The sequence below is a fragment of the Salvelinus sp. IW2-2015 genome, linkage group LG17 (genome assembly GCF_002910315.2).
Source record: "Salvelinus sp. IW2-2015 linkage group LG17, ASM291031v2, whole genome shotgun sequence".
Taxonomy (NCBI): domain Eukaryota; kingdom Metazoa; phylum Chordata; class Actinopteri; order Salmoniformes; family Salmonidae; genus Salvelinus; species Salvelinus sp. IW2-2015.
In genome coordinates, this window is record NC_036857.1 from 25,921,452 (window position 1) to 25,939,327 (window position 17,876).

General features: G+C 43.0%; 2 protein-coding genes across 12 annotated transcripts; one reads left to right on the forward strand and one right to left on the reverse strand.

Moving 5' to 3' along the window:
• Positions 1-1,477: 1,477 nt before the first annotated feature.
• LOC111976524 (telomere zinc finger-associated protein-like) lies at positions 1,478-9,812 on the reverse strand. 4 transcript variants are annotated; one of them, XM_024005398.1, is made up of 11 exons: positions 9,731-9,812; positions 7,092-7,925; positions 6,226-6,536; positions 5,915-6,032; positions 5,553-5,702; positions 4,681-4,767; positions 4,419-4,573; positions 4,129-4,265; positions 3,700-3,864; positions 3,404-3,492; positions 1,478-3,264 (listed from the first exon to the last, which is right to left on the reverse strand). In XM_024005398.1, exons 2-11 carry the CDS (start codon positions 7,860-7,862, stop codon positions 2,623-2,625), a joined length of 2,625 nt encoding a protein of 874 aa, XP_023861166.1. In that variant the 5' UTR covers positions 7,863-7,925; positions 9,731-9,812; the 3' UTR covers positions 1,478-2,622. The 4 variants fall into 4 exon arrangements, with proteins under 4 accessions (XP_023861166.1, XP_023861165.1, XP_023861168.1 ...); XM_024005397.1 differs by lacking the exon at positions 9,731-9,812 and adding an exon at positions 8,343-8,432; XM_024005400.2 differs by lacking the exon at positions 9,731-9,812 and adding an exon at positions 8,267-8,357 and having other exon boundaries at positions 5,610-5,702.
• nol9 (nucleolar protein 9) lies at positions 8,304-17,391 on the forward strand. Of its 8 annotated transcripts, none has more exons than XM_024005410.2 (13): positions 8,304-8,390; positions 9,503-10,057; positions 10,252-10,474; positions 10,673-10,803; positions 10,981-11,122; positions 12,169-12,265; positions 12,365-12,462; positions 12,652-12,813; positions 13,006-13,261; positions 13,476-13,590; positions 13,791-13,965; positions 14,162-14,295; positions 14,552-17,391. In XM_024005410.2, the coding sequence occupies exons 2-13, from the start codon at positions 9,551-9,553 to the stop codon at positions 14,672-14,674; spliced, it is 2,163 nt and encodes a 720-aa protein (XP_023861178.1). In that variant the 5' UTR covers positions 8,304-8,390; positions 9,503-9,550; the 3' UTR covers positions 14,675-17,391. The 8 variants fall into 8 exon arrangements, with proteins under 8 accessions (XP_023861178.1, XP_023861171.1, XP_023861175.1 ...); XM_024005403.2 differs by lacking the exon at positions 8,304-8,390 and adding an exon at positions 8,470-8,559; XM_024005407.2 differs by lacking the exon at positions 8,304-8,390 and adding an exon at positions 8,645-8,740.
• The last annotated feature ends 485 nt before the right edge of the window (positions 17,392-17,876 follow it).

A 17,876-nucleotide genomic window follows, 5' to 3' on the forward strand; every position in this document is an offset into this window, starting at 1 on the left:
TTCTTCTGTACAGCGCAACTCTCCAAGTGTGCCATTCATTTAGACAAACATGGCTACTGCAATACCCACTGTGCCGGGCACACCACGTCATTTCACCGCAGATAATTGTATAATTAGTTGATAACGTTGATCAATGACATTACGACCTATATTCACCCAGTCTAAAGTTAGTTGGAATTTCCAATGTGTTATCACTATGCTTTCAACCATCTACAAGCACCACCAAATTCCAATGGAAAAAATAATGTCTGATTTTTGGTTTAGTTGTCACCCAAATATCCATCACTATGCTTTCAACCATTTAAAAGCACATGTCAGATTTTCTGTTTATTTATACAACAGATTGGGTTATCATCTAATAGCAGAACCAAATGACCTGGATTGCAGTTGAGATGACATTAAAAGTACATGGTGCAAGTGATCAATGCTGTTCAAAATTCTGGCAGATTATTACAGCACTTGTGAACATCCCCACAGACCTGTGACTGGCCTATGCATGGTACAGGTAACTGCCAAAATAAACACAAACATAGTGTCTTAATAGGGCATTGGGACACCACAACCCAGAACAGCTTCAAAGCACCTTGGCAGAGATTCTACAAGTGGCTGGAACTCTATTGGATGGATGTGACACCATTCTTTCATGAAAATTCCATAATTTGGTGTTTTGTTCATGGTGGTGGAAAACACTTTCTCAGGTGCCGATCCAGAATCTCCCAAAATTGTTCAATTGGGTTGAGATCTGGTGACTGAGACACCCCATGGTATATGGTTTACATAGTTTTCATGCTCATCAAACCGTTCAGTGACCACTCGTGCCCTGTGGATGGTGCCATTGTCATCCTGTGGGGGCATAGCCATGGGAGCCAAAATAATAACCTGCCCAGCATTTTTATACATGACTCTTAAGCATGATGGCATATTAATTGCTTAATTAACTCAGGAAGCACACTTACCTTCATTTACTCAAGTGTTTCCATTAGTTTGGCAGTTATCTGTATCTTGAAAATGCATGCTTTATATGATTACATAAGAAGAAATGTAAAGTTACAGTAACCTCAAAATGTGGCCATGGATGTGTTACTAATTTGAATGTTACATTAATTTGTAAAATGGCCTTAAATTTAGGCTATTTACTGTATTAGAAAAGTAATATTGAATTGTGTTTGGTTGAAAACACAAAATGTCAACATTTGAAGGAGATTTATCTTCTGCTTGGCTAGTTCCATCTGTGTTGACTTAGTCTGGCATTAATTCCAGTTTGTCTACAAATTAATTAATGACTTCGATAGCAACAGTGAATCTATTTAGATCTCTCAACAATCATTCTCTAGATAGCGCATTGGTAATAGTGACAAATATCATAGCTAAGCAGCGCTAGGCTTGGTTAAAACCCTGGATGGGAGACTAAAGGGTAGCTGTAGTTCAGGGGTCCTCAAACTTTTGGGCTTGGTGGGCCAAAGTATAATCTGAATGGTGGGCTGAACAAATAGACATAATTTATTTAGAAATATAACAATTTAAACAATCGCTTTTTAGGGTCTTAAAACAATTGCTTTTTTGTAATCATATACATACATTTCAAACATTAACCAAATTGTAGCCATATAACTTGACACCAAACAACACATTCTGATTGCCAGCATTAAAGAAATATTACTTTCTATGTTCATAACGCTAATAACTTGCAAATGTGCAGGGCCCTAGCATTTTGGGGGCCCCATGAAAGATTTTTACCCATCTCAAAGGCAAAACCTTTTAGTGGCCCCTCTATTGGTGGGCAGAGAGAAAAATGTGCTACTTTAAAGTTAATGTCCTGCAATTCGACACACTTTCCTTGGGGCGTGGAGAAAATGTTGCAGTTTTAAATCAGACTTTCTGCAATTATACACATTTTTTCATGGGGCAGAAAGAACAGTTTGCGGTTTTAAAACTAATTGAAAGCAAAACTAATTGAATGCAATTCTACTCATTTTGCCATGGGATGGAGAGAAAATGTAGCAATTTTTATGTGAATTCCCTGCATGTTCTTATGATATCTGTGTGAGAGTGACTAACAAAAATCAATGGGGGCCCATTGGAGGTCAGGGCCCCTGGGCACATGCCTTGGGTGTCCTGTCAGTAACTCGGCCATGATTACAACAAGATTTAGATAGCTGGCTAGACTGACTTACCTAGCAATCTATAAAATGTTAGCTGACATGGGCTAATTGATTGACTGTCAGTGACTGACATAACAAGAAGAAAACTATTGAAATTGCACATTTTGTATTCTACTATGGTATCTCTAAACAGTAAGTTGAGACCCCGACTGACTTTGTAAAAAATAAATACATTTAAAAAAAACTAAAAGAAGCCCCAGTTTGGTCAGCCCTGCTGTAGATAGATTCTCCACTAGGTGCTGCCCAGCCTGTTGTTGATTTTTCCTGATAGTGGAGATAACGTTGAAGATCTGACGTTGTTTTAAAGGTACAAATTCAACAGATTTTATACTATGTTGAAATTTGATTACTATGATGACATAATCCTGTGGTTGAAATTTCACCCTCAAAACAACAGTTAATTACTTTTTTCAAATCCCATGTATTTCCCCAAGTAGATTCCACGTCACAATACGTTGCCTCAGGCCTTGCTCTTAGCAGGAGGATCCTCCCGTATGTCCTCTAGATCCACCGTGGTCTCAGGGATGGGGTAGTCTCCTGCCACCAGGAGAGTCTGGTCCATCACATCTGTCACAATGAAACCATGCCCCACCACACCCAAACCCTGGGAGGAGAGCACCTCCACCTGGCCATTCCCCTGTCCCACCCCAACCTGGGGAAAGCCGACCTGGCCATGGGTAAGGCCCACCTCTACCTGGCCTTGGCCTACCACACCTTGGCTCTGGGTTAAGCCTACCTCCAACTGGCCAGGCCCATGCCCCACCACAGCCTGGTTAAAGCCCACCACCATCTGCCCTTGGCTGGACACCACCTCCTCCACCATGGGCTGGATAATCACCCTGAGGATGTCACTGGCTCCTGGTACAGTTCCAGGTCCAGACACACTGAGTCCAGGTCCAAAGACAGGAAGAGGGACACTGGGTCCAGAGACAGGTGCCAGACCCTCAGGTGTCCCCTTCTCAGTGAGTGGTGTTGGTGAGGGGCTAGTCTCATCCTCCTCCTGCGAACCCTCATCCTTTACTATCAGGTTCCGTAGCTTCCTCTCCCGCGGGTTGTAGTTCTCTGTACGGTTGTGGACCTGAATATGACGTCGTAAGTGGGCCTGGAGGAATAGAGGAGAGACTTCGGTATTCAATTCAAATTTTATACAGCTTCATTTGTCCCCTCAGTGGCTGGGTGAGCATTAAACATGCATGGAAATTTGAGGAACCAAGCTAGCACACTGGAAATGCATGGCTTACCTGTCTGGTGAACTTGTAGCCACACTTTTCGCACTCAAACTTTCTCATGCCCTGATGGCGACGCACATGGACGCGGAGCTGCTCGATGGCTGGAGGATTTAACAAACAAGACAATAAGAAAACATACAGTAAACGTGTTTTGCTGCATTTTGTTCAACTAAAGTCAGGATTGAATCTTTTCAGGAAGAAATCTACTGATTAGATTAAAACATAACAGAAAATATTATTTAAACTGAAAAGGTAGTATCATCAGTGATGCCACAATCTCTTGTCAACCATGACAGTTCCTCTCTCACCCTTGAAGGTCTTGCCACATATCTTACAGCAGTGAGGGCGGTCGTCCTGGTGCTTGCTGGCGACATGGCGGAGCATCGGGCCCTTCTCTGTGAAGCGCTGGTTACAGAACTCACAGCTATAAGGCCGCTCTCCCGTGTGGGTGCGATGGTGCTTGTCAAGACTGGCTGGAATGACATACAAACACACACATAGGCATCGGCACAAGCACAATGTTTAAGCGTTGGAATAGGCAGTGTGAGAGCTCACTGGATGTTAATGTGAGAGTTTATGGGTTAGTCTGAGAGACAGAGAGTGTGTTTTAGTCTAGCTAAATGATAACTATGAGACTAAATCATACTGTAGGACCTGTGCAACTATGTTCGTTGTTAGAAATGGGTGTGTCCTGCTATGGTATCTGTAGGGCCTAGAGAGAGGACGGCAGTTCTTACCCTGTGTCCGGAAGGTCTTCCCACAGAGGTGGCACTGATAGGGCTTCTCTCCAGTGTGAACGCGCAGGTGCATGTTGAGGTTGGCCTTCTGGGTAAACGCATGGTTGCAGTACTCACACACAAATGGACGCTCGTTTCTGAGAAAGTGAGACAAACAAACAGGGACATCACATTATTTGATACATTACTTCACATTATACGACAGTAAGCTATATCGGTTAAGTCAAACAGTCTAGCTCCCCCACAGTAACAAACTCCTCACCCACTACCATGCCCAGTCTCGGCCCCACCTGTGAATGGCTTTGATGTGCATCTGCAGGCCGTTTCGGCTGGAGGCTCGATGGCCACACTCTTCACACACAAAGAGCTTCTCGCCTCGATGCTTGGAAGCCTCATGCAGACGCACCTCCGTTTTAGACAGGTAGGCTTTGCTGCACAGAGAGCACTGTGGGAAATATTAAATCACAGGTTAGACGACAATGCAGAAGCAAAAAAGGTTTGAATAGAGGAAAAGGCCGACCAATTAACGCAAAGGAAAGAGAGAAGACTTACTGCATGTGGTTTGGGTGCACCGTGGATTTTGATTTCATGATTTCTCAAATCTTTTTTACGCATAAACTGTTCCGAGCATGACGTACACTGAAATAGATACAAGATCAAGCGATAATATGTCAATATGCGTTTGATACAAAGCACACTAGAGAGAGAAGTCTTCAAATGTAAATTAATGACGCGTTCACCAGGGTTGGGGTCAATTTGGAATATATGAATTCAATTCAAACAATTCATTTTAAATTGGCCACACCCCAAAGGAAGCAGAATTTGAATTGAATTTGAACTGGGGGAAGTATAATTTTATTCAAAGCAATTCAAACTAATTCAACTGAGATGTGAAACATGAGTCTAATTCATTTGACAAATGTTTTATCAAAAGGATATGCCACATAATTAATGCAAAGAATACACATACCATTTTAAATATTAGTTTGATTATTTTTCTTTGACATGAGTTGTTAGATTGTTCCCTTCCATATTGCAGTGTTTGATCTAACGTAATCTGGGAAATGTATTTTTGTTCATATATTTTAAAACAAATTCATGAATATTATAGACAACCTGATCTTAGAATATTTCCAAATCACTGTAATGATTTACAATTGTTTTAGGAGAATGAGTTTTACAAATGGAAATGTTTCAACCTTATGCTACATGGTATTGGTAAACATACAGTACATGATGTCAAAATAATCATTACTATGGTGATGTGTAGAATAAATCATTAGAATTTCATTGAATAAAATTCTACTTCCTTTACTTCAAATTCAATTCAAATGATGCTTCCTGTGGTGTGTGGCCAATTCAAATTCAAGAATTGGGTTGGAATTAAAGAGCAATTCGCAACTCAATTCAGACTTGACACCAACCCTGATGTTTACTGTCCTGTGGGCGTGTTCAAGGGTGTGAGGTGGTAGATGCTGGACCTTATTGGGCATTTCCCCTGTATGGGAGACCGTGTGCAGCCGTAGATCCACCACTCTGTCAAATGACATGGGGCATTGAAGGCAGTTGTGCACCTGTAGTAACAACAAGAATACACACATACAGTGCATGAGGGAAAATGTAAGGTATTGTGTAATTTAGGGCACACAGTGTCAAAATGTTTTACAACCGAAAACAAAAATAAGCATTTCTTATTGGACAAGTCATGGTAGTCCCTCCCCTTTACGCTCACTTTTCTTCCTTTTGATGACTAGCGGACATGACTTTAGTCCTGCTGATCACTCACCGCTTTGACTTTTTCACCACATTTGCAGTTCCGGGCCTGGTGGTCCATCAGATTCTCCTTCCTGTAGTACCTCTTCCCACACTTAGAGCATGCAAAGGGCTTCTCACCCGTATGACGCCTGGTGAACAGTGGAAGAACATAAATAACACACCAACACCAGTCACTCAATAATACCAGTCTTTTTCATTATTCAGGTCTCTCTTGCAAGATATTTTTATCTCAACAGGACCAACCTTTAAAAACAAAAGATTGTATAATAAAGACAGAATCAATGCAAAGTCAATGCAACGTGATAGCAGTGAGATGCATACCTGTTGTGTACTTTGAGATAGTATTTGCTGAGGAAGGTCTTATTGCAGGTGGGGCACTGAACAGAGCCCTTTGTAGACCCCTTGGCCGCCTCCTCGCTGTTCTCTTTATTGACAGCTTTACCTGGTCCTTTACGTCTGCCTTTGGGGCTGGAGGTGGTAGTCGGTAGGGCATGGGGCACATACTCTTCATCAGTGTCCTCATCCACCCCCTCCATCAAACCATCATCATCGTCATCATCATCATGAGGCTGCAAATGAGAATTAGCTTTATAGCTAACATCTGGTACAATGCCAGTGACCATGTCTGTTACCTGTGAAATAAACAAACACAATGAATCATCATCTCTGTTGTCATTCATCACATCTTCTGGCCCATCCACCTGTAACTGGGAGACACAATATTTCATGCATTATCCATCATATTGTAGTTATAGCCTAAGCACTTGCAGTAAGGTATAGGCCTACTGCAGGGGTCGGCAACAGGCAGCCCGCGGGCCAAAACCGGTTTATGAGTGATTTTCTTTGGCCCCGCCAAAGTTTTTAGTAAATGATTATTATAAAAAAGTTTGGGAATAAAAAAAAAGAGACATGATTGTGTCTTAACAGAAATAAGGTATGAAATTATTTTCAAATACAATCTCTTTTTGGGCATAGTTGTGGCCAATTTGCAGTGTACAAATTCTTATAAATATGTTCCGGCCCCCCGACCATTTGCTCTGACAAAAATCATCCGGCGGCTAAATCTAGTTGCCTATCCCTGGCCTACTTTATAGTTCTAGTATAAAATCTACAAATCTGTAGGAACATATCCTCCTAATCTATTCTTACGTTAACACTTTAGGATAAGGTTATGTATTCTAGCCTACCTCTGTTGTATCTGTAGGCTGAGGGAGGCTTTGTCCCTCGTCCTCAGCCCCATCACTTCTATCCATTAGGCTGATAACTAGTTGTGGTGTTCCCCTGCTGGTGGTCCCCTGGGGCAGGAGCTGCGGCCTGGGGCCCTCTCCAAGCAGCCTCCTGGAGACCTTCACCTTACGCCCAGAGCGAGTTGTGGTGGCGGTTGCTTCTGGAGGATCCTTCTTACTTAAGCCGCTACTAGGGGTTTGGGATTTTTTGGGTCTCCCTCTTTTTGGGGGGGGCCTCCCCCTTTTTAGGGGGGGCCTCCCCCTTTTTAGGGGGACCTTGGTTTCAGTAGAAGTTACAGGTGAGATTAGGCCATCATCTTCACCCAGAAGATCTGCAGACTGAGGTTCTTCTGGAGAGACTGTCCCTTCTGTGGCAAACTGCTGACAGAGGGCGAGCGCATCTGGTACACATAGGCTGTCTGCAGCCTGTTGCACATTGTCCAGATTCAGAGAGTCAAGCTTCAACTTCCCTGTGTAGAAAAAGTCGAGAAGTAGTTCCAGGCCGTCAGTGGGGCACTCCTTTGGGAGGGAGACCTTCTTAACCATGGTAGTGGTTGGCTCAGATTCCTGGAAAAGCTTACTAAAACAGGCCAGGATGTTGCGATGGGCATTGTATGCCCTCCCATCTCCTCCTACAGTCAGCTTGGCATCACAGAACCAGCCAAGACCTCTCTGCTCATTCAGAAAAGACAACACCCGTTGGGCATGGGTGCTGCTCACCTGTGTAAGCATCTCTCACCCTTGACAGTAGATTGCTGCTTCTCAAGGGACACTGGATTCAGTGTCATGGAGTTGCTTGAAAGAGTCCGAAAACAGATGACAGTTGAAGAAATTAATAGAAAATAGGCTACTGTCTGTAACTTCTATTAATATCATTAGGCTATTAGTATTCTTGCAATCTTAGGTCTTATCTACAGCATCATCAGTCATTTGTCATGCATAGTCCAGACTTCAGATGCATTATTAGCTAGATATTCACTTAAACCTGGTATGTGACATTTGCACAAGGGGTTGAGTAGTACTAAATATGCCAACACATATGAGATAATAATACTGAAATAAATAGAATTAGTTTAAGATTAGACAATGTATTACCCAGACATTTTTAGTAGGTAGGCCCCTAACTAGCTACGCACCTCGACGTTTCCGACATTATACAGACGCTCCCTAAGCGTTCATCTGTCCAGTAGAAACAACAGAGACGCGGTTTACCTTTGCAGGATGCTGGCAATCGTGTCACTGCTATCGGTTGTTGGAATGGTGCATTGCATTTAATATAATTTATAAACAGTTATTTTGACTAACGTATCAGGAACATGTATTGCGTTATGTCTCGTCCAGGCCAGGCGGTAGGGACCGGATGTGACGGTTAGGCTAGCATCATGCAAGCGAGCTAGCTAACCATAAATACACGCTTTGCAATTGAATGGTGGGTAGCATGTTAACATCACGTTCAGATTACACGATTTTGTAGTTATATAATTGCATTATTTAGGGATCGACTAAATAATGACATTTCGAGCTAATGTTCTCTTTGGTGGATGCATGGTTAGCTGTCTACGCTAGCAGCTAGCTACGCGAACAACTGAGCATGCGTGAACTCCGTGAGGGTATTTACTGTCCATCCTATTTTATCGATAACCTCACCCCCCCAAAAAAATAATTGGGCAGTCTAGCCTGAGCTACAGTTAATATTTTGTATCCAGGTTGCGTTAATTGAATAAATGCCTCTTTTAGGTATCTGTAACTAATATAAGGTAGGTAACTGCAAAATTAGCTTGCTAACTTTGAAGCAAACGCTGTAACCGTCGCTGTGGGATACCGGTTGGCCAATTATTACTCAGGATGGCGTCTGGCTGGCTCACATGGTGAAACCACTACGCTATCTAGCTAACAGTATACTGTAGCAATGTGGCAACACGATTTTTATTCGTTCGCTATAGAGGTTCTCCAAGCATATTTTTGAGAAGCTACAGGGGGGTACTGTTTGGTATCCAACCTTCGTCTTGCCGATCGTGGTATATGCTCTCCAATACAACACCAGTAACGTTTTTTGGCTAGCTAACTAATGTAACAAAAGCTATCTTAGCTAGCTAACCAGAGATATATTGACATCACTGTAGTATTGGGCAGCAACTGTGTTCATTCACCTTAGCGAAGAGAAGTTCAATTTGTTACTACTAGTAGTTAGGTGAGCTAGGTTAGCTAGCTACAGATAACTTACCTAGCTAACGTTTTATCTATTTACACCAACGTTAGCTAGCTAACAACAATCAATCTTAACTTGCCTGCTAGTATAGTATGCACAGATAGCTAGATCGATGCTTGCCCATTGCATTAGTCGTGTTCATTTTGTACAATTCTCTCTCCAGGGTTCCCCACCTTACATCTTACTTGCAAAGGGAAAGCCATAAGAAACCATGAAAGCGCACAAATCTCTCCCCAAAACCAAGCAGACGTCCAAGAGGCAACAATGTAATGGCAAGTGGTTCAAGCCCAAAAGAATTCCCAAAAACTCAGACTCTTCAAACCTCAGCCCAAGCACAGCCATGGCCAAGCTCGAGCACCACGCATCTAACCTTAGAAAGGACAAGCCTAACCTGAAGAGACTGAAGAAGGCGGCCAAGGCTGTGTCCTTCAGACAGGTCAAGACTCCGGCTGCCACGGAGAGGACCCCCACTCGTCACCTGACCAACGGGGGAGCAGGTGGACCAGAGCAGGGCAGTGACTCAGACGAGTCCCAGGACTGGAGCTCCTTTGCCAAGTCTGTTCTACATCAAAATGGTGGTGGAGAGAGTATGGAGGGCCAGGAGAGTTGTGTCTCAGCCAAAGCTGCGCCTGGCAGGATAGAGGAGGAGGCTTTTGTTCACTGTGCAGAGCGAGACTACATCCATAATCGCACAGTGCTGGTCATGCAACAGGGTCAGGTACTTGCACAGTATTTTCAGCTACACTTTTTACTTTTCAGTGGCAACTACACTCCCCGCTATAAGCTACTTCCTGTGTGCTTTCACTAATGCCTCCTGCTATGGTTTTGTCTCTTATAAATGGTATTATTAATTTTGTCCATGCTGTGTGGATTAAAGTTATTCTAAGTCACCCTGATTTCTTTCTCCTGCAGACCCTGTGTTTTAGAGGGAAGTGCCTTCTGTCATGTCTGTACGGTCGGGTGGAGGTGCATGGTTTCACACTTGAGGAGGGTCAGCAGTCCTACCCACTGTTTTCCCCTTCCTCACATTGCCCCCTCACCGTCACAGCACTGGGGGATTCCCCTAACCCCAGCAAGACCAAGAAAGCGGGCCGTCTAGAGGCCAAAGCCATTGTCCGCAAGTACCTCTCTACAGGTAAGGATAGCCTTTGAATGAGACCATCCCCCCTTTAAATAATTTGCATGACACTATCCTCAGCTGCCTTCTTTGAGTGATTTGTTTCCAGTTATAGGCCTAGTTAGATCACCCTTGAGGGAGTAAATTGTTGGTTTGAGTTTGAAGAAACCTTACAAACAAGCAGCATTTAATCTTTATTTTCTGTGTTCTGTTTAGAGTCACGTAATAGGTTGTTGAGCGAAGTAGATTCAGACTCCTGTGTGATCCTGCTGGAGCCCCTGGACACCCCTCTGACGCGGTTCCTCACCAGTTTCCCAGACCTCAAAGAGCTGTTTGGACTCAGTTCGGTGGGTTGACTCTGATAATCCTATGTTGTCATCTATCTACAGCATGTTACTACTGGCCTTTTCATACAAACTTTTATTGTACCGACCTCTTCTTTGTAGAATTACTGTAAAGCATGTTTTGACAACTACTGATGTAAAAATGGCTTTATAAATACATTTGATTTATTTGAATGATAGAGGGACATCCGAGACAGTTCAGCTATGCTGGACACTCCGCTCTCTGGCCTTGGCATAACCCCACTGCGGAAAACAGCCGGAGGCATGGTTATGTCACAGACCTACAGGGAGGCTCTCAACGGCCTGGTTAACGCATGTGCAGGTAAACACACACACAGCCCTGCTATCTTAAAGATGAACCCCAAAAAATGACTTATTTGGTTGAAAAAGATCTACGTGGCATCAGTATTATTTAGAAACACTTATTCTAGTGCCAACATTGACTACAAAGTGTAAATACTGACTTTATAACCAAAAGTATACTATCTTCCAAAAGGGAGATTTGTGACATTTAGGGGAAACTATTACACTCCTAAGTCCTTGGATATTTGAGAGTTGTTTTTTGATTTCAATCATGCCCAGTCTTGCCCACTAACACGGGATGGTAATGCCTAGGGAGTATTGTCATGCACGGCGAACCGGTTGCGCCAAGTGCGCTCTATCCAATTGTAGCAGCAGAATCAACCTACAGTAAACCCATTAGCATGCAGCGCCTCGGACTTGTTTACATGAGACAACAATACATAAATCGTTGCCAATGTTATGTTGAAAGAACGAGACTTGGTGTTTATCAAGGTCTTGGGTTTTTTCCAACTCAAACATCCTCACATTCGTGAGCTAATGTTAGCATCACAAACACAACTGTCATCAAAGACACTGATACCAGAGAAGGTACAGAAAACAGGAAATCCTCTGAGCTTGGTATTCTTGACCAATCACGTTCATATGCTGTGTCACCAGGCCGCGTTCAGCAGGACACAATCTTTGGGAACGTTCAAATAGAAATATGTACTATAGAACAAAACATACCTCTGACATGTAGACCAAGCAATCATGAATGTGGCCCAGGTTGCTAAGCCATTCGTCACATGTACGGTGGCTGTTTGGGATATTTCAAGTAAACGACACACAACGGTAGAGAACATAATACACCCACTTCAAACTCTCATTGCTTCTAGCATTTCTTAATGAGGATGTGGAGAAGTGAGGAGACATGAGTGAGTTCAGCCCCTCTTTAACATGACAAACAGGCCCCCTTCAGTTCTTTTCAATAGACAAGTATGTCATGTTTCTGTTGTATTCCACATGATGGAGACTGAGATATTTCAACCTGATGACCTATGGACTGTTTTTGTTCTTTGTCTACAGAGGAGCTAGATGGCTGTCCAGTTATTCTTGTATGTGGTGCCAAGAATGTTGGAAAGTCCACCTTCAACCGTCACCTCATCAATACCTTACTTAACCAGTGAGTAGTGTGTTGTTGATTTATGTTTGTTTGGTTGGAAGGTTCTTCAGTGATGCAATGCTTATAGCAATAACCCTCCCTGTGTGTCTGTGTGTGCAGCACTGCAAGTGTAGAATACCTGGAGTGTGACCTGGGCCAGACAGAGTTCACTCCTTCAGGTTGTCTCTCCCTGTCTACTGTCAGAGAGCCACTGCTGGGTATGTATCGTAACTGTTTCCTTTACAATCATGTGTACAATACATTTTAGTGCAGTGAGTGAGTTTTCCTTACACATGGCAAATACACTGCAACTACCTGTATTTCCCAATATTTTCAAAGGTCCTATAAACGTTTGGGGTCTTAACTAATCCAAACTAAGCCTGGTCTGTCTGTCATGTTGTTTCCAGGTCCCCCCTTTACACACCAGTGGGCCCCAGAGCACATGATCTTCTATGGCCAGTCGTCCTGTGAAACAGACCTGGACCGCTATCTTGAGTCCCTCAAGTCCCTGTGGCGCTTGTACAACCGAGAGACGCCCATCGTCATCAACACCATGGGCTGGGTCAAAGGTCAGTAGCACAGTATTCTTGGCAACCTGGGGGCAAAATTAGTCTCAAATGCCATGTTCATGTATAGCCCAATCTTTAATTAGAGGGGAAAGCAAGCACACATTTTAACAGAAATAATGCATAGTAATTCATACTTGTATTATTTACAAATGTTTTTCATTCTGCCATTTAAACATGTGCCTGCTTCTTCAGGTTTTGGCTTTCAGTTGTTGGTGGACATCATTCGCCTCTTCTCCATTTCTCACGTGGTGCAGCTCAGTAGTGGGGATAAAGTCATGTGCCCCCAACTCACCCCTGAGTTCCTGAGGTCATCCCACGGCTGGCAGACACACCCTCCTGTCCAGTCAGCTTTGGGGGAGGACAACTCTGGAACTCATCCTGCCCAGCGGAGTTACACTCTATTCCGTATTCACTCAGAGTTTGAAGGAGCAGGGCGCCCGGGCGAAATGTAAGAGTCCTAACAACACAACAGCTTTCTTGGTTGCCATGGATATCATTTTTTTTGCTGATGGAAGATACTTGCCCTTTACTTGTAGAGAAAAGACAAACCCACCCTGCACTTCTTGCCAGGAACACTTGTCCATTAAGCTGAGCCTTCGTCTGCCCTACTTCTCTGACTTCCTCTCTCTCTCCTCTGCTGTGTGTGTGTTATTCTTCCAAAGGAGACACCAGCGTAGCAACGAGCAGCGTGACCTGGCTCTGCTGGGCTACTTCAGCCAGCTGCAGTCCCCTGAACCAGGCCCTGTCAGACCCCTACACTGCTTCACCCCCTACCAGGTAAGAAATCATCATCACTTTTTGAAGAAGAATGTTGCCACAATCTGAAGCGTTGATGCAACCCATTCTGAAGTGTCCTGTTCTGCCAGCCTGCATGCGTGTGCCAAATCATGTTTATTTATGATAAGCATAGGATTCAAGTCTGTTTTTATTGTTAAATGCTAATGCCACTACGTCCATCTCTTGTCCTCTCCCTGCAGGTTCCCCATTCAGCAGTGGCTGTGGGTGTGACACACTGCGAGGTGGCACCAACTCATGTGCTCTACACTGCCAATGCCAGTCTGGTGGGGCTGTGCTGTCTGAATGAGAAGGTATCAGGCAGGGGAAGCCCAGTACTGCTCTCCCAAACCCCTGTCTGTCCCTGTGTGGGCTTTGGTACGCGTATATACACAATATTAACCATAAACACATTCTCTTTCAGTCTTCTGATGTGTGGTAACAACAGTAATACATGTATATCAAACCTAGAACAATAACTAAGTTTGGCATCTCCACATGGATGACTACCTCTTGGATGGATGACAAGCTGGTGAGAGCAATCTATTAAGTAGTGTTTCTCTCTGTTCCGCAGGTGTCCTTCGAGGTGTGGACATGGCACGGGGCCTGTACTTCCTTGTTACACCTGTAGCTCCCTCCATCCTCCGTCAGGTCAACTGTCTTCTGCTGGGGGCTGTCACACTGCCCAACACCCTCCTCACAGGCCAGGTAAGATGAGATGATACCTCCCACACACTAAGCACTCCACCGACATACTCTCTGCTCCTTAAACCTGTTCAATGTCTTTGTTTGACTTTCACACTTGAATATCAACTATAATAAAACTGCCCCAAACTATTAAAAAAAAAATCGGACTGATTTGTTGTCCTGTTCCTCCATCGGTGTAAGCTTTTACCTATCAAAGTATTTTGGTTCAGTCACTCATGCTTACGTCTTCTTAGTCCATATTCTCTTTCTGTTACAGACGGGAATTCTGGGAGATCCTCCCTACGTCACAATGGACTACAGCTTTGAGCTAACCGGGGCCGGCAAGCTTCACGCCTTCAAGGGGCTTACAAGACCTGGCCAGATGAAAAACGCAAAGTGATTGTTTTTGTTTTTATGGTTTCACAGCAAGAAATCTGAATCTTTTTTATTTTTTTGCCTTGGTGTTTTAAAGTCAATAAACAAGGCCAGAGTTAAGGTCGTTGAATGTACAGAAGAGAAGGTTCAGGAGACGGTGTACCGTAGAGTTGGGGTGAGTGACTCGAGGCATACTCACACTCCAGATCAGAGTGCTGAAGACGACCCAGGCTGTGGAGGTTAACTCCCTCTTGTAGGCGTCAATTGGGTTTACCTTGGTCTACAATCATGAGAGAATTTTTTTGGGGGGGGTTGCTGTATTCAATAGTTTAGGATGTTTGAATGTGTTTCTATCACAAGGATAATATCTAGACATGCAGTTAAACCTCTGTCTGCATCTGAAATGGCACTGTATTCCCTAGCGCACTGGTCAAAAGTAGTGCGCTATATAAGGAAGAGGGTGCCATTTGGGACACATTCTGGGTTTAATGTCTATTTCTCGTGGGTCACATTCCAAAGCCAAGATTGTACACATTATCAAATGTAAACAAATTGATATACTTTTTGTTGTTGAAAATGTGAGCTTTTCTTGTCACTGTCAGAACTTTCTAAATCTTTCTAAATCTTTGGTCTTTTTAAGTGGCCCATCATGACATGTCCCTAGCAGATGTGATATCATGGTTAAATGTTCAAAGTTCCATGTCATAATATACAGTACCAGTCAAAAGTTTGGACACACCTACTCATTCAAGGATTTATCTTTGTTTACTATTTTCTACATTGTAAAATAATAGGGAAGACAAACTATGAAATTACACATATGGAATCATGTCGTAAAAAAAGTGTTAAACAAATCAAAATATAAGTAGCCACCCTTTGCCTTGATGACAGCTTTGCGCAGTCTTGGCATTCTCTCAACCAGCTTCGCCTGGAATGCTTTTCCAACAGTTTTGAAGGAGTTCCTACATATGCTGATGACTTGTTGGCTGCTTTTCCTTCACTCTGCGGTCCAACTCATCCCAAACCATATCAATTGGGTTGAGGTCGGGTGATTGTGTAGGCCAAGTCATCTGATGCAACACTATCACTCCTTGGTCAAATAGCTCTTACACAACCTGGAGGTGTGTTGGGTCATTGTCCTGTTGAAAAACAAATGATAGTCCCACTAAGAGCAAACCAGATGGGATGGCGTATCACTGTGGTAGCCATGCTGGTTAAGTGTGCCTTGAATTCTAAATAAATCACTGACAGTGTCACCAGCAAAGCACCACCACGCCATGCTTCACGGTGGGAACCACACATGCAGAGATCATCCGTTCACCTATTCTGCGTCTCACAAAGACACGGCAGCTGGAACTAAAAATCTCACATTTAGACTCATCAGACCAAAGGACAGATTTCCACCGGTCTAATGTCCATTGTTTGTGTTTCTTGGCCCAAGCAAGTCTCTTCTTATTGGTGTTCTTTAGTAGTGGTTTCTATGCAGCAATTCGACCATGAATAGTGGATGTTGAGATGTCTGTTACTTGAACTCTGTAAAGCATTTATTTGGCTGCAATCATGAGGTGCAGTTAGTTGCTGATTTCTGAGGCTGGTAACCCTAATGAACCTATCCTCTGCAGCAGAGGTAACTCTGGGTCTTCCTTTCCTGTGGCGGTCCTCATGAGAGCCAGTTTCATCATAGCGCTTGATGGTGTTTGCGACTGCACTTAAAGAAACTTTCAAAGTTCTTGAAATTTTGCGAATTGACTGACCTCCATGTCTAATTAATGATGGACTGTCGTTTCTCTTTGCTTTGAGCTGTTCTTGTAATCATATGAACTTGGTATTTTACCATGTAGGGCTATTTTCTGTATACCATCCCTAACTTGTCACAACACAACTGATTGTCTCAAACACAATAACTTTTAAGGCACACCTGTTAATTGAAATGCATTCCAGGTGACTACCTCATGAAGCTGGTTGAGAGAATGCCAAGATTGTGACAAAGCTGACATCAGGGCAAAGGGTGGCTACTTTGAAGAATCTCAAGTAGAACACTTTTTCGGTTACTACATGATTCCATATGTGTTATTTCATAGTTTTGATGTCTTCACTATTTTTCCACAATGCGGAATGTATATTGTCTTGAAAAGAGGTTGTACATTTTGGCCATTTTACAGATTAAGATTCACTCTACAAGTGATATTAATGAAAAGCCTGGATGGAGTAGGACATGAAAGTGCTTGCAGGGGTCTTCTCTGACAATGAAAACCATTAAAACAAAAGAAAACATAATGTCACTTGCTCAACAATCTGTCTATAGAGCTATTGGATAACACCTGTCAAAAATATTCCAGAGCAACAAAAAAAGGAGAAACCTGTACACACATTGTAGTTCACTACGAATTGTTACAGTTTTCCGTCCATGTTTTATCAAATGTTTTTTTTTACCATAGTAGTGGATGTAGATGCGTCAAGTAACGTCTTTGTTACATTTCTGAGAGTACTGGATTACTGAACATTGATTTACCTATTTATTCATCTAACCTTGGGACAAAATATGAACTATGGCATTGATGGTGCGATAAAGGACAGAGTGGAAATGAGAACTACAGGCAAGAACTGTTACCGATCCGTTATTCTTTTTTTCCCATTTTGTTTCTCTCTTTCTCTTTTATCCCTCCTGTTCCATCAGGAGTTTTGTTTGACAGAAGTTGGTAATAGTAGGCCTAAATAAAACTTCCTTTAAGTTCTTTGTTACTTGGGTGTAGGATTTTTTTGTGTCCTGAAAAGGGCAGTGATTTACAGGTTCATGTTTTTTTCCTCAAACCTTTTTTTGGGGGGGGGTATACATTTCAAGTAACAAAAACATTCGTACCAGAGTGGATCATACAGTTAAAGGGGATAAGAAGTCACACAAGTATTACGAGGTGTTGTCTTTGTGTCCTGAAGAGGGAAGTGTTGTTCAGTTTTATTTTTCTAATGTATCAACCTTAAACTCACAGTCCTAGGAGATTTTATGGGAAGCCACACGAGAGTATTATGAGTGTATAGACACAGTTTAGGAGCCTAATGACAAACACACAGATTGAGTGAACCCAATCATTTCAAGTGATTAGACAGGTGGGACTCTAAATTAGTCTCTCACCCTCTACACGTATGCATGCATGTCTCTTTACAAGGAAGGCTCTTGTCTGATATGGTTTGCTGGTCATTGATTGTTTTGACTTGGAAGAGAGAACAAG